Source organism: Melospiza melodia, chromosome Z (genome assembly GCF_035770615.1).
Source record: "Melospiza melodia melodia isolate bMelMel2 chromosome Z, bMelMel2.pri, whole genome shotgun sequence".
In the NCBI taxonomy this organism is placed as follows: Eukaryota; Metazoa; Chordata; class Aves; order Passeriformes; family Passerellidae; genus Melospiza; species Melospiza melodia.
Genome location: NC_086226.1, coordinates 17495944 through 17513400, shown reverse-complemented (window position 1 = coordinate 17513400; position 17457 = coordinate 17495944). Strand labels below are relative to the sequence as shown.

The window sequence follows — 17457 nt, the reverse complement described above, 5'->3', positions numbered from 1 at the left end:
AAAAATGCCAGTGAAGTTTAAAAGGTAATGCTTTCAAGTACAAACTATAGGCTATTGTATAAAGCTGTGTTCAGCTTCACATTGTAATGCCTCTCACTTTCTTTTTAATTCCATTTATATAAGATATAGAATATTAATAGTACTGTAAGTACTTCAAAGTGTAGATGGCAAACAGCCTTGGCATTCTGTCTCTCTTCAAACTTCAGATCTTTTGATACCTGCCTTAGCAATTCGTTTTGGTTGCTCCTCCTGTTGGACTGCTCTGCAGGACTCCCTCATTTGCTGGTTGTTTACAAGACTCATTGCACAGCCTGCAGCTGAAAACTCTTCTTTCTGCTCATGTTGAAGAATTTTAGATGAAAAATCCTCAATTGCTATTGTTATACAGTGAGCCACAGAAGAAGACAGGTCCTTAAATGCATTTCTCCAGCCAAAACTCAGTAAAATAGGCTGAAACACATATTAAAATTAAATAACTCCAAAGTCCTTATTGAGTGTTAATACAGTCTGAAAATTAAATGCACATCCATAATTAAATTACAGGAAACCATCATATTTTGAAATTATTTAAATAATTTAAAATATAGTCCACTAGCATTGAAATCATACTAAAGTAATATTTACACTCAACAAAATGCATAGCAACATTAAATATGTCATCAAATTTTTTGGAAAAAATGAATCCTGTTTAAACAAAACAGCTTTTATAACAATATGCTTCATCTTTATTTAATTGGTAATCTTTAACCGACTCTACTTTAAAAAGTGAAAGAATTCATAGGAATTTTCAATAGTAATAATAAAAAGTAATCTAGCAATATATACCCTGTAACAATTTTCACTGCAAGTTAACAACTGGAAGTTACTAACCATGAATCTCAAGGGGAAACCCTTAAGAGGAGCTGTACAGCCACACTGTATTTCACTTCTCTAGAATTGGATTTAGAAAAGATTAAAATGTTTAAATAGAGATTTGTAGTTTTAGGCCAAGGCTGGCTTTGGCTGTGGTTTACATCAGTTCCTTGCCTTCTTTAAACATAGACTTCTGCAGTAATCTGAAGTGTAAGAGTTGCCATAAGAAGACACAGTAGGACATCATTACTTTTTGACTTATCTTACTTTGCATTGCTCTTATGACTTATATCAGACTTAAACCTTTCCAGAAATGGCCATTTGAGAATTGCACCACTGTAAGAGATATATTTTAATTACATAAGATGATATTCAGTAAATATCTCCACCATGAGGGCACAGTAGGAAAATAATAAAGACAGATTTCTAACTATTCCTGCAGCTATAATACTGAATTGGAAGAGAATGAAGGGCTACAAAGTGAAGCCCTTCCAGTTTACTTCAATTTAAAAGTTGTGTCCTCCTTCCTCTCCCTTTTCCCACTAGCAACATCCAGCTCTTGTAAGCACAGGGGCAGCCCCCATGGATACACACTTTTACACTCCCTCAATTTTTTTAATGGGGATCAAGTACATCCTAATCTACCTAAAATATTCTTCTTTGTAATACATATTAGTTTCACACATCAATCCAAAGCACATTTTTTTAAAATTTCAGCATAAATATGAGGCCATTAAGAAATTAAATTCCACTATTATAAAATATAAGACATTTGGAGCATTTATGTGCCACAAAATCAATAATAAAAATGTGTTTTGTAGTAAATGAAAGCCAGATAAAAACAATCTTGTATGTACATTCCACAAAGCACAGTGTTTATTACACAGTAGTTTGTTGGCATCAGAAAAACTAGACATTATATGACATCTATACCTCTAGGAAGAACCATTATGATCAAATTCTAAGAACTTAATAAATTTTCTTTAAGGTTCTTTGAGATGATTTGCATACTACTAAGAAACCTATCATATTTAACTAATTTTTTTCCATTTTGTTAACAGTTTTTTCTGTTAATAACTACTAAATACCAACCACTTCTTTAAATGCCATAAGATTTTAATCCATCGAAACTGAAACTTTGCACATAGAAGTAATCACAGCAGCTGAAGTAATGAAACTACAGCAATAGCTGTTTATAATGAACATGGTGAAAGCCTACACTGGAGACACAAAAGAAAACCCCACACAAAGTGTACGACTCTTTTCACACTCACCTCTTCTACCTGAAGTAACCGCTCAGGAAGCACGCTGGTTTCATTTGCTCTAGTTTCTCCTATTAAAAGCTCCCCACTAGCTCTCTTCAGAACTCCTGCACAGTATGACAAAAGAGATCAAAGTTTAGATTAATTCTGTAGAAAAGTCAGCAGCCTTCAACATCTTCTCATGTATCAATATGAAGCATAAAAAATCCTCAAGACGATGTAGGGGAATACTAATGTTATTATAAAGTCAAATTCAAGTTATATACAGTTTCTTTTACATAACATGATGAGATCAACATCTGGTGGTATTTGTATTTTATACAAATGCACATATAATGTGTAAAATATGGCTTCTTCTGTCATTAATGCAATTTTATACTGATTGTGAAGTCATCTCTTCTTAAGGAGGATAAATAACTCTAGATCAGCTGCATAGAAATGAATTTCTCCTCTTTGTTCAAAGAATTATATCAATTGAACACTAATATATTTTTACTTATTTGGAAATAAGAATAAAAAGACAGGTAATTAGTACAGATATTATAAGCAAAATAATGGCTTATAAAAACATAAATAACAAGAGAAGCTCCTTAAGAAGTGCTGGTACAAAGCTCACTCATAAATCTTAGAGGGATACTTAACAGGATATTGCCCCAGTTTTGTCAAGGACAAACCAGTATCTGGGGTTGATATCACTTTTCTCAGTGATTCAAGAAATCTGGGTTCCTGAAATGTACTGATGATTCCACTTCCAAGTGATACAAGCACAAATGGAGGTGCTTGTTGGCGATTTGAAAATCAAGCAGCCTCGGCTGCAGTGACCATGACATACTGGAGTTCCAGATCCTGAGAGCACAAAGGAGGGCAAAAAGCAAATCACAGCCCCAGGCTTCAGAGAAGCAGAATTTTGCCTCTTCAAATATCTGCTTGGAAGAATCCCATGGGATAAGGCCCTAGATAATGGGAACAAGAAATTTTATTAAAATTCAAGTTTCACCTCTGCTAATCTCAAGAGAGCTGAAAAAAACCAGCAAAAAGCCTGCATGCATGAACTAGAAGAGCCTAGCCAAACTCAAACACATAATGAAGCATATAGAACGTGGAAGTAAGGATGAGTAACCGGGAGGAACACATAAATAACTCCTGAGCATGGAAAAAGTTAAGGAAGATAGAGCTCAAATGCAACTAATTTCGCCAACGTTGTCAAGGACAAGAAGGGCTTCTCTAAGTAGACAGGTGATAAATGGAAGACTAGAGAAAACACGAGCCCATTGCTCAACAAGATGGGGGACCTGGTAACATAGTTATGGAAAAGGTTGAGATAATTAACATCTTCTTCAACTTAGTATTTACTATCAAGACCAGCCTTCAGGAATCCCAGACACCAGAGACCAGGAGGTAAGGTTGAAGCAAGGAAGATGTACTCTAGGTGGAAGAGGATCAGAGGACCTCAGAGGATCATCTGAGAACAACTAAGCAAACATACTGAAACCCTTGGGCTCTCCTGGGATGCACCTCCTGGGATGCACCCACACCTAAATGTGGCAGGAGCTGGCAGGTGTCATTGCAAGGCCACTCTCAATAATTTTTGATCAATCATGACAACTGGGAGAAGAGCCCAAAGGCTAGAAGGAAGGAAATGTTATTCCTATTTTCAAAAAGGGCAAGGAGAAGGACTCAGGGAACCAGAGTCTTGTCAACCTCACTTCAACCCCAAGGAAGGTAACAGAGGCATTTCCAGGTGCATTACAAAGAATTCATCAGGAGCATTCAGCATGGCTTCAGTAATGGGAAGTCATGCTTGGCCAAAGCATAATAAAGTTCCATGAAGAAATGATTGGCCTGGTGGATGAGGAGACAGCAGTGGATGTTTTGTACATGGACTTCAATAAAGCCCATAGCATTGTCTCCCATAAGATATTGTTAGAGGACAAGACGCAGACAAGATGCAGTCCACAAGATCTGTTGACTGGACAAATTGTCAGAAAGATGAGTAGAAAAGTGGCTGAATAGCCAAGCCCCAAATGCAGTGATCTGTGGCATGAAGTCTAGTTTGAGATCAGTAATTAGCAATCTATCTCAGGGGTCAATACTAGGTCCAATCCTGTTTAACATGTTCATTAATGATCTGGATGATGTGGTACAGTGTACCCTCAGCAAGTCTGCAGCTGACATCAAACAGGACGGCAGACAGCCATGGTACCAATCCAGAAGGACCTCAACAGGCTGGAAAATAGGCACATTAGAATCTCATAAAATCCAAGAGGCAAAGTCATGCACCTGGGGAGGAACAAACCCAGGCATCCAACCCATGTTGGTGTTCTTGCAGCTGGTGCGAACCTTTGCATAAAAGCACCTGGGGGTCCAGAAGTACACGAAGTTGAACATAAGCCAGCAAAAAGGTTGATGGTATCTGGTCTGGATCAGGCAAAGCATTATAAGCAGGTCAAAGGAAAATATTTTTCCTGTCTGCTCAACAGTGATGAGCCCACCTGGAACGGTGTACGGTTCTGGGTTACTCAGTACAAGGAAGACATGAACATACTGGAGAGTGTCCAACAAAGGGCCAGAGAAGATGACAAATGGAGTGAAGACAGGCTGAGAGCACTGGGACTGTTAGCCAACAGAAGAAAAAGGGCAGGGCAGGATATTTCACTAATGTATATAAATACCTGAAAGGAGAGTTCAAAGAGGTTGGAATCAGTCTTCCACAATGACAGGGCCAGTGGTCACAGGCCCAAACAGACATAAAGCCAGAAGGTTTCCTCTGAAAATCAGGAAATGCTTTTTTTACTGTGAAGGTGACCAAGCACTGTAAGGCTGTCCAGAGAGGACATGGAATCTCTATCCTTGGAGATACTCAAAAGCTATCTGGGCATAACTGTGGGCAATTTGCTCTAGAGGCCTTGCTTGAGCAGGGATTGTTGGAGAATATTAATACCAAAGATCCCTTGCAACCCCAACCATTTTGTGATTCTGTGAGAGAATAGAACAAAGAGATACAAGGATAACGCCAAACAATATTTATTTTAAAAATCTGTCTTGTAGCATAAACAAGACTGGTGCAAATATTCCTAAAGTAATGTACGTTATATGAAATTAAAAGAGATTTTAAATGACCAGGTGCTATCAAAACATTGTCAAAGATTATCTTCCAGGCATAACCTTGGAGGTCTTCAGTGATCTGAAGCTAACAGTACTATATGGCCAAGGTTTAAAGAGCTTTTCTCTCTCTGTGAAATTTCCAGCAGTGGGTTTAATTTATCCAAAGTAGATTTAAGCTTTCCCTTAATTGATTTGCATTCTCAAAATAAACACTGTTTTTCATACACTTATACAACATTGTAGAGCTTTGATGTTTTTGTGGGGTTTCTTTGTCTGTTTTGGGTTTTTTTTCCCAAACATTTGGAGATTTTTTTCCCAAATACCATTTTTGATTGCATTTTCCTAAGACATTGACAGATTTATGCTGGTGTAAAATGAAAGATAAAATGGTAGAACATAAAACCAAAAGATATTATCCAGGCCATCCAACTCCCCGATACTCATCATTATAGACAAAACCAGAAACTTACTGGGTTTTTTCCAGCATGTTTTAATGTATTTTATGATAAAGTTTCTAACAGTTTTCTTTAGAAATTTAAAAAATTTCCAGAATTTAAAAAACCCAACTAATAGTCTAACTGACTGGATATTTTTCCTATTTTCTACTTTATATTTCCTATTTTCTAAGGTGCTTTCTATCTTAAATTTACCTTTTTTTCCTTTCAATTCTCCTTTTTTATAGATATAACATCTCATTCTATCTATAACCACAAGTAAGCTTCTATACATTCATATTCTTGTATTATTTTCACCATTTAGATCTGCTATTTATAACTTTTCATGTCAAGACTTCAAAGAAAACCTTAAACATTTAAGCTGAAATCTTTGTGTATTCACAGAATTGCTGCCTTACTTGTTAAGTACTCATAGCTGAGATAAATAGGTATCTAGCTGATGGTAGATTTTTGACTCCAGAACCACAGGCAAAGATCCAAATGATGCTTACACGCACACCAGTCATTTAACAGGCTCCTTCATTATTAAATTAACGTGTTCTACTAGATTATCCCACCTCCTTTTCTAATTAACAGTCTGGGCACTCCTGCTTTATACTCATATGTATCTATGCTTGTGCATTTAGGCTTACACACATCAAAAATTTCACTGGTCTTCTCAAAGATGCCCCAGGTTCAAGTCTCCCATATTTTACTGACTTCCTTTGGTTTCTCAAGTTTTTGATTTCCCCAGATCTCATCTGGGTATGGTTGGCTAAGGCCATCTTCTTCCTTGTTTTAACCTCCAGCTAGCAAGGGTCACCTTCCCACTTTGTATTGAACATCGTACGCTTAGCCACAGCCCCCCGCAGAGCCTCTGCTCTTCAGGTGCTACTACAACCTTCCTCTCTAGCACTATGTCCTCAGAGACAGATAACAAATTACACCCTTCCTGTCCTGTGAATTCTCCACTTGTGTGAGAGACTGGAAGGAATGTTTGCTCAAAATGTTTTGGGGGTGTGTGTGAGGGAAAGTGGCAGGTCGGGCCTTGTTCTGGTGAGGCGGAACATTCCTCCATATACTCCACCCCCCAGAGCCTGTATCCCAGTCCCACAGTGACCACCAATCCCTAGCATTGCAGACAATGCTCCACACTCAGTCCCTGGAGCCCCAGTTCAGCCCCAGAGTGGCCAGATGACTCGAACTCCCACCTGGGGAAGGGCCCAGGAAAGCCAAAGGGTGTTTAATCTGAAACAAGGTCAGCATGTCTTGACCCTATCTACTCTTTGAATCTCTATGAGAGATTCATACCACCTCACTGGAACCTGGAGTGGTAATTATGTTTGTTCTTTTCTATATAATTTCCGCCTTTCTCTCTTTCTTCTTTTAATTCCCTTTTCTTGGAATTTTTGAGTAGCTTAGAATTGAACAGGCATAGAGCTTGCAAAGTCAAATGAGCTAAGTTAATGCTTTGAAAAGTGTTTTATGTTGATTGAATGCTGGCCTAAACGTTTTGCCAAAGTTCCTTGATATTCCGAAGTTGCCAGTAAAGTTGTTTTGACCTCTTGAGAATATCTTGCTGGTATTTGTTTGTGTGTCTAACCATGAAAAACCACAAGCCCTTTCAAGTGCCTCATCAAGTAAGGATTTTAGGGCCTTACAACTTGTCTTCTGACTGTCTTGCCCTAATCAACAAACTCTCCTGGGAAAGAGAAGCACAGCTTTATTTAAGGTACAGCTGCTACTCAGCCCAAATTAGCTTGCCACTGCAGAGAGAAAGACAGGCATGGGTTGCAGGAACCATACCTATCTAGACGAATCCTCTGACTTCTCTCTTTAAATAGCACATATTAAACTGCTTTTGCACATAGAAAGAAATGCATGTCATCCCTCTCACATGGGAGAGGGATGCTTTCTACCTTAAATTTACATTTCTTAATTAAATTAAAATAAATTTTAAATTAAATTCCTCACACATGGGAGAGTGTGAGTCTGTCAGAATTTTCCCTCATCTGCCTCACGATCGTCCTGGGGAGACCACTGAAGAGAAAACCACCCCCCCTGTCTATATCTGGCTCTGAAGGAGAAAAGTCACACGCCACGGGCCCTGAGACCTGAAAGCTCAGTGTTGAGCTATTGTTTTCACAGGAGTGTTTGCTGTATGCTAAGAAGAGGGCACCGTGCCCCGTTTGCAACAATAGCAGCTCTGGAAGCTGTCCCACTCTCGGCGTGGCTGGACTTCTCCTGAGTCTCAGGTGGTCTCCCACAGAAGACTCTCGCCTGTTTTACAACCACCGTGACAGACAGACGGAGATGTGAGAAGCTTCTCCAGGAAGGACTGAGACATGAAACTCCTGAAAGGCCCCTCTGCTCCTTCCAAGGACTGAGACTGAAACCCCCAGCCCGGGGAAGGTGTGTGGGAGGCAAACTGACCGAAGCGAGATGTTTGCCTGCAGGTTGTGACCACTGGAGCAAGAAAACAATGGCTCTCATTTACTGCTGAGAATATGGACTACCTGTTACATCTGTTCCCTATTGTATCTATTTCCCTCCCCTCACAATTTTCAGTAATAAAATCCTCTGAGCTAGCTAGAGCCTTTGAGATCTCCCCAGCGTAGCAGGAGGACCCTCGACTGGACTGGACCAAAGGACTTTGTCTCTGTGTTGGTAGCTATATCCCCTCTCTCTCTCCTCTTTCTTTCTTTCTCCCTCTTTTTCTCTCCCTTAATCCCTCTATCGCATTTTTGCTGTAGTTATTTCAATAAAACCATATTTGATTTGATTATCACTGCAAACCCCCTTGTACCGTATTGGTCTTTGCACTCTGAGATCATTCCTACGAACCATCAGGTCATCTGTCCACTAGGACGGACCCTGACAGAGAGGGATCACTTGTTTAGAGAAAAGAATTTACAGAAAGAGAGCTGAAAAAAGTGAATGTTGTAAAAGAAGATGGTGGCTGAAGAAAAACATAATTTTCTCATATTTGCTTCTTTTCCAGAGCATATTCTAAACCTTCAGCATTCTTGATTATTAGGGAAGACTGGATTAACCACAAATCCTTGCTTTGTCTTTCTTGAAACCAATGTTCTACAAACATCTAGTCTTGACGGAATGCTCATAATTTCTGTATTTTCTTTAGTTTATCAACCAGGCAGTTTTAATAACTTTGATTGTACATAATGAGAACAAGATTATAATATCCAGTGCTACACTTAAAATCAAAATGCTTCAGCCACCTTTCCTTGTGTGTATTAAAATTTGTCTGGGATTACTCTTCTCTTCAAAATAATTGTTTGCCTAGGTCCCCTTTATCTATTTATTTCTTTCTCCAATTCAGTAATTTTCTGGTTTTGTAATGGTGGTTACAAAGACCAAAGAATGACAGTGACACCTCTTGCATTTTAAAGATAATTATTTTTACTTTTTATAAGAAGTTCTATTAATTTTTTTTTCTATAGAATTCCACAGCTTTCCTACTTTTATAGCATTTAGGGCTATAAGAACAGTCATTGTGACACTGTCTTGCATGCAGCAGAGAATAGCAAAGTATCAAGGAAAGCTTTTGTATGAACTACTCACTATCTGTGTATAAGCTAAATATCAGTGCTAGCAAAGTAGCTTACAAATTGGATTCAGCCAGCTCAGTCGGAACTCTTATTGAAAACATGCTGGAAATAATACATCTTGCAGAAGTAAAAAGAACCATTCCTCCAGAAATATAAATAACAATTAAAAAATCCCCGACTAACTATGGGTCAAAAACATCTTCTGCTATTTATCTTCAATAATGAACTTTTTACTTGTTGTACTATTCTGAGCAAACTGTACTAACCCAGATGCAGAAAATGTACCTCTGAAATCATATTGTCCTCCTAGTTTAAATTCATCATCACTGTGGATTGATTGAAGCTGTGTATTTGTAAAAGAAGATACTCGAACATCTTATGTTGAGACCAAAGCAAAAATCACAACTTTTTTTAATCTACAATTGCAAATTTTGCAATACTGCAACTTTGCAATAAAAGTCTGTTAGAAGGATGTACCTCAAAAATTTTATTCTACATTCCTTTTATTACTTTCCAGAAATGGATATAGAGTTAAGCATTTTTCTTTAAAGTGTGAAGGAAGGACCTCTGCAAATCTTCCCAGTCCCCTGCGACAGAGCTTGTAAACCTAAGGACTTGACAACTTCACCCACAGTGTTTTCAAGCACTCCATTGGAGAAAGCCTTTCTTGGTATTCATTATCTGATCTGTCCCAAGTTCACCTTTCTCACTGAAATGGGGAAAAAAAAGTGAGACAGATGAAAGCACATTAGATATTTTTGATTTTTTAGAAGTCTTAACAAGAGGCTCCTGAAAGCCCAAGAGGAAAGAAAAATCTAACTTTAAGATGGAAAGAGAATGCTATTTGTCAGAGTTCAAAACCCAAGTCTCTTGCTTAACACTTGATTGTAGACAATCATGTTCCTGATTGCTTCAAAGAGAAGCTGTGATGCTGGAAGTACTAGGTATGTTAGAACTTCTCATTAATTTCAACTGAATGTAAACTACTCAACTGAAGTAGACTATCTCATCACAGTAGGTATGACAAGATACCAGCAGATGAAAGGGTTAAATAGTCCAGAAAAAACTGGGGATGGTTACTTCTATAATTTTATGAAATCCAGTGCTTGTAGTGGAATGAAGTTATGCATCATTGTGAATTAATGTCCTGTAAGCTATAGAAAAAACACAGATACCTATTCTCTGAAAGGCAGAGTAGCAGTCTTGCCCAGATGTCACACTACTGTTAAGGGGTGGAACAAAACCATACCATCACTTGTTTGTCCAAGAACTTTGCATGATTTTCTCCTTATTTTGATTTAAAGGAAAACTTGAAGAACATATCAGCAGTAGATAAAATGTGTATTTACACTATCTTTTAAAAAACCTCTGCTTAGATAACAAAATACAGTTTTAAATCAAGCTCAAATCTTGATGTATACATATTAAGGAACACTAAGTTATTGTTGGTAAAGTCAAAAAATAAAATCATGAAGAATTGGAAAGAACAGTGAAAAGAAGTTAGAGTGGAAAATGCAATTCAGAGAATTCTTTTCTCCAATCTATGCAAAGTAATTTGCGAAAATGAGGATTCTGAATATATTCCAGAAGATGCCAGATAAAGAACTCAAACTGAACTCAGAGACCTATCTGTATCACCTAAAAACTCTCTACATCCATCTCCCTACAGAGTTCACTCTGGTTCACTGTTTCCTTTGGTGCTATTGTCTGCCATGGGGTTACCATCAGAGAACACTGGTAGGCAGTACTTCCCTCTAACATCTATTTTCAACGGCCTAAATTGGTCTTCATAGGATTCCATTGTGCACGCTGCAAAGAAACTTGTCTTGTTGCCAGCTAGAACTCTGAACTACATGTCTTTCTTTTCTTCACTGTTCTTTTTTTGGTTCACAAGCAACCTCCTACCAAAAGCAGAATCTGCAGAAGAGACTACATCCAAGCAATAATGCAATGAAAAAGTAAGAAGAGAAGCCCAGGTGGCCACCTTGCAAATTTCCAATGTGGAAGCCTTCGACCTCTCCGCCCAAGAAGCAGCTATAGTCCTAGTGTAATGAGCTTTACAAACCCTGGGAGCCTCTTTACCCTTAACTACATACGCCTCTCTAATACAATCCCTTAACCATCTAGCTAAGCAACTCTTAGAAGCCATTTGACCCCTCTTAAGACCCCCTAAGAGAACAAACAATCTGTCAGAAGATATGAAATCTTTGATTCTTCTGTGATAAACCCTAAGTGTTCTTCTTACATCCAATTTATGCAGCCGTTGCTCTTTGTCATTGCTGGGTTTAGGGAAAAATGAGGGCCAAGAAACCGTCTGGTTTAGATAAAACTCAGATGCCATCTTTGGGACAAAAAAATTTTTATAAAGAGGAACCATCCAAAGAACTACTTTGTTTCTGATGGAACTTTATACATGTTCTAAATATCAAAATTGAAGTACTACAGAATATAAAACAAAAAATCAATTGACATTGAAACAGCTATTCACATAAATACACTACTTGACACCAGCACAAGAAAAAACCATTACTTTTGTTGCACCTCTGTGTGAGCTACATAGATTGTCTCTCATGAATACTAAAAGCAACCAAAGCATAAAGGAAACAAGTACAAGGCTTCTGTCTACGCATTGCCTAGGGAAACTTTAGGTGACTTGGACATTCACCTACCTTTTATGAATTGGCCATCTTTCCTCAGTTTGCCAGCAGTACTACTTGCAGAGCACTGACACCTCAGATATCCCTCACTGCAGACACTGAGGGGTAGGTTGGATATACCCAACCTAGCCTGAACCCATTGAGAGTATGGGTAACTTTCTAGCACCATCAGCACTCCATTCAGTCTGGGCTAATGCACTCTGCTTCTTAGGCTGGTTCTGCAGCCGGTGCTGCACTGTGAACCTGACCTTTGTACACAAGCTAATTTAAAGTTGCTTCAGACACATCTACATCTTGACTCTGCCAAATTAAACAAGACTTCTAGTAATAAGGTTTCAAAATAAGTACTGAAGATGGCCGTTTTATTGTCTAGTCATATGCTACAATGTGTTCTGATGAAAATAAAACAAGGATTTTAACCAACACTTCTTTTAAAAAAACTCGGCCATCATCAGTGAAAAAAATAAAATTATCAACCCAATACAGGACATTAACAGGGAAAATCTTAAACTCTTTTAGGTAACCTGGAACTACTGGGAACATAGCTTTCATTCTCCCACATCAAATCATCTTTCACTTCACTACAACTGAGATTTCCAACAATATGAAAATAAACCTTTCTTCTAGTCAGACCTCTTGTTAAAAATTTCTCTGGACATATCTTTCCACAAACTATCTGTAAAAATATCATGGAGAACAGTTCCGTGAATAGAATCACCTGATCACAACAGCAACTCTAAAAACAAAAGTATGTCTGAGACTTCATTAAAAGCATCTGAAAAATATTTACCCTCACTTGTTTTTCAGGGTAAAATGAATTCTATGTTTTTTTCTGGAATGGACCTTTTACCACAAGACTGCCTCCTACAAGATTTAATAATATTTCGCATTCAGATTTGAGATTTTAAGTAGAGGTACCAATTAAGAATTAACTTGCTATAGATATGATTACTCTAAAAGAATATTTCTCAAAGAAAGTGGCTTAACACTCTTTGGAGAAATAGTTCTGTATGAAATTAAGCTTGGAGAAAAAATTATTAATTAATTAAGCAGGATAATTTTTACTTCCAAGAAAGCAAAATGTTTCTTGCTAATCTTGAAATTGTTAAGTCCTCTGAATGACTGGAGACCACATGCCTTAGAATATAACCATATAAATATCAAATAAATTTCCCATTTGAGATGTCTTGATTGTTTTTACACACTCTCACATAATACAGTAATAAAAAGTACATTTACCATTGTCCTTACTGAGTGCATACCCTGCTCAACACATGAGGAAAAGTCTACAAGTTTATTTTAAAACCTCTTTGTAGAATCAAGTCCATAAAACATAAATTATAATGTATAATAGTGTAACATTTCTTGAGAATTAATAAAACTGAGTGAAGGAGGCAGAAATACATTGAAGTCACTGAAGTCATTAAAGTCAGCAAAAATGGAATTTGAATGCATATTTTATTAGAGCTTTGACATATATTCTAAAAATATATAGGTTAACCTGTATTTTTTTATTTTGGAGTTTCAATATTACAGGTGGAGAATACAACAACAAACTGTGTGCCTTAGAACTCACGTTATTTAATATTTTTATTTTCGTCAATGTAGTATTCTGAGACTACATCATTCCCAAAACACCTTTCTCCTCAGCCTGCAGCTTGACTATAGAGATAGCGAGCATTTGATTTCACCTATCCTCTCTCCCTGAGCAGCCTGGCTTCATTTCTGGTCTGATATTTTTCTGCAATAACATCAAAGCTCTTGAAACCACTTCTCTCTCATGGCTTGGAGTCTCCACTGGCAGAAGCAGCAGAATAGAATATTTGTGAGAATACTCCTGGAAAGTGTTATTCACCTGAATTTTCACAATACCTGGTTCTACTGAATACAATTAGATGAAAAAAAAGTGAGCTTTGAACCTACAGCAAATGCAAACTTGAAGCTGGATCATTTTACTGATGTAGAACCTCCTTCTGTAACATAGCCACTGAAGCCAGTGAGATAAGCATGCTAGTAAACATAGTTAATATGAGTAAGAGTGAGAAATACAGGTTAAACATGGACTATATCCTTTAGCAGTTAGTTTCACGTACACTAAGATCAACTAAACTGATATTAACGTATTTGCTTTTCTCTCTTGAAAAAGGCAGTTTTCAAGGACAAGTTCAGAAAAAGTCAGTTTCAAAGAATTCAGACTCTGAGTATTGTTGTGTCCTATATGAGACATAGGATTTTATAGAGAATCCAGTAGGAGATATCTTGTTGCAGTGTTTGATAGTTTTTCACCATGGCTCTCCATCAATATCTACAGTTAGTACATCACATCTTTATACACAGCAATCAGTTCTTTTCTACAAGTCATCGTGCTCAAATGTAAATCTGCACATTTCAAAAGCTTTTTCAGTGGATATGGAAACACATTTATTTGAAAAATATGATGACATAAATTAGGTCATTAATGTTGAAAATAGCATAAAATTATTCTTTTGCACAAAATAAACCAATAAATCAGGACAATCATTCATTACCTTGAACATTCTTATTCCTCTCTGTAAATGAAGGCAGCAGCAGAAATTCTGTAGAGAGCTCTTCAATTTTTTCCTCCATTAATAAGAAAAGTTTGATAAGTTGAGAAAGACATTTGAGTTGATATAAGGTTAAGCAGAAGTTCCGTCCTTTCCTGTGGTATTCCTGGGAGGCTATTCAAGTAAAATTATAAAATAGCTTTAATTATAGCAGAAAAAACCAAACAATACTGCAAAACTGATTATGTAAGACAGTGTAATACAGCAAGCAATTTAACTTTCCTTATAACATAATGTATTTTTTCTCATTATAAAATACTGTTACATTATTTTTTCATAAGTCTTCAGAACTTCTCAATCATCTGTGAGACTCCAATTGACTTCCAGGTTTTGTTACTCATTAACTAGGAATTTTTCCATGCAATGGATTTACTCAGGAATGTTCTCACCTGTGTTTTACAGAAAACCCACTGTGTTGCAAAAGCCGAAAGGCAAAAAAATACATCATTACTGTATTTTAATGGTTTGGGACATCACATCACTTGTCACTCTGCAAGTCACCTTGTCTGTTTAACAATCTGCTAGCACAATACAGTTGATGAATATGACATTTGAGTGAAAGAAACATCAATCTAACACTCCACAACTTTAAATATGTGGGGTTTGAAAACAAGTGAGACTGTCAGTGAGCAAATATCAGCAAGTATTATCACTATAAGCATTTGGTATTTAAAAGAAGAAACCGAACATTTTATTTTGAAAGGTTAACACATGCACTCATAACATATAATCATGTCACATCAACTAGGGAACTCTGATTTCAGCACAGTCAGACTATAAATGATTCCGAGATGTTTCCAATGCAGTATTACCAAACCACATGGGTTTAAGTACTTTAATTTTATAATGTCTGTAAGTGTAACAAGTTTGCTCTTCTATGCAAATTATGGTGAGCTGATACCATAGTCCTACGCAGTTCTGTTGCAGATGTAACACCAGCAGAAAAGTTAATCTGGAAAGTGTCAATGGGAAAGTCAGAGTAGTTTGAAAGGGAAGCTCTGAAAGATGAATACAAAAAGAAATTGATTGAAATGTACTTTTATGTGTGAAATCTTTCTGACCTTTGCAAATTTTAAGTACTTCGTACCTTCCTTTTCCCTCAAAGTTTCTAAATATTTTTTAGGCATTTACAAATCACTTTTAAATAGACTTAGATCTAAGTAGAAGAGCTAATTCCATAATATGCCATTCCAGTTTTACAGCATTAGCGATTGGACTGCAGGTTTTGCATCCACATTTGAATTTCTTCCAAGTTCCAAACAGATGTATTCATGTAACTTCCTTGCATTTCTAAGAATGTCAAGAGAGTTATGCATAAATGCCTTTGTCTTTCCTCTCTGAATAATGAGTAAACAGCAAATCTATCACTGGATTTCTAATTTTAAGTCTTAAACCTACAAAAAAATCACATTTACAGAATTTTACTCCTTACCTGAAAACTAGAGAATATAATCTGAATTTAATTGACATGAAAAGACTGCCTGAGTCTGCAGTGTAAGAACCACAAAACACATCCTAAAAATGAACACAACATTAGTTCCACCGCCTATAATTTCAAAACTTTGTGATATTTCTGCCCTGTCTATGGAGGAACAAGGAAACAGTCCACTTATTTGATTCCCTCAAATGATATTGTCCTTATTAGATTGAAAGCAAGTGGGTGTAGAAAACAAAGGTATACCACAGTAATGCTGTCCTTAGACTACATTACCAAACTCAGAAAAAGTAAAAACTTTTACTTTTAATGATCATTCAGAATATATTTCAGTTTTATTGTTTCTCAGAAATGACAATTAATTTATTTAGGGCTTGATGCTCAAGTAGTGTGCACACACCTGATTATCCAAAGTTTGACTGAAAGGCCTTCTATACATCCAGATCATTAGGTTTAAAATACTGATAGCAGCATTTAATTTTGAAGAACACTGACCAGCCTGCTTGAACAAGCACATCACTGTCCATTTTTTAGCAGAGTAGAATGAAAAGGCACCTCTTTTCTGACATGGTTCTGATTGGACAACCACAGGACAAAAACCTTTAAGAACTGTGTGCTTCGCCAAGAGCGAGGCAGCCCATGCGATGACATAGAGAACACCTCATAAAAGGTTTATAAACTCTGCAGAAGATTGTCATGAAGAGAACATGTCTCCATGTGGACAGATGTGAAATAGACATGAAGGCTGTGATACATGTTCAACAAAACCTCAGTGACATCAACCTGTTTGGAGGAAAATTTGCCATATTCACAAAGTGGAGTATGCTTACTCTGAAAATGTTACCAAATGGATCATGACTTGGAGGGTTAGGTCAGAAAACTAATATAACTCATTTAGCCAGGTGACACTGCGCACCCCTCCATTATGAAAATGGTCTGAAATTGTTGTTAGCATTCTATCTAATCCACAGAGGACAATACACAGTGTGGCTGAAAGTCCATGAAGCTGATCTCAGCCAGAGGCAAATCAGCAAGAAATGGCATTCCAGTCTAACTGCAGTGTCACAGACATCTTTTATAAAAAATCCTTTCCTTACCATTTTTCCTCCTGAGAAGCTGAGAGGCCTCAGGAACAAAATATAAACAATGATTATCTGCTGCTGTGGAATGGAACAGGTGGATCTTTGATTGGCCCATGTTGGTTGTTTCTAATTAATGGCCAATCACAGCCCAGCTGGCTTGGACAGCCTTTGTTATCATTCTTTCCTATTCTATTCTTAGCTAGCCTTCTGATGAAATTCTTTCTTCTATTCTTTTAGTATAGTTTTAATATAATATATATCATAAAATAATAAATCAAGCCTTCTGAAACATGGAGTCAGATCGTCATCTCTTCCCTCATCCTAAGACCCCTGTGAACACAGTCACACTGCAGGATAGAAAGGAAATGGAGAAAGTTACATGATACAAACCAGCTTCCTTCCTGAACCACCTGCAATTTACTACTATCATTCTTCTAAATTTGATTTTTTCTGCATGTCTGACTTTAATTCATTAA

At 37.1% G+C, this 17457-nt stretch overlaps 1 protein-coding gene across 10 annotated transcripts in view; it reads right to left on the bottom strand.

Annotated features, from left to right (window-relative positions):
* The window catches only part of KIAA0825 (KIAA0825 ortholog), a 235845-nt gene that overhangs the window by 152109 nt on the left and 66279 nt on the right, over positions 1–17457 (bottom strand). For all 10 annotated transcript variants that reach the window (XM_063179912.1, XM_063179914.1, XM_063179919.1 and 7 more), the window contains exons 5-7: positions 14408–14578; positions 2127–2221; positions 223–450 (exon numbers count right to left, since the gene is read on the bottom strand). In XM_063179912.1, coding sequence (XP_063035982.1) covers positions 223–450; positions 2127–2221; positions 14408–14578 — 494 coding nt within the window. The remainder of the gene's footprint in view (positions 1–222; positions 451–2126; positions 2222–14407; positions 14579–17457) is intronic.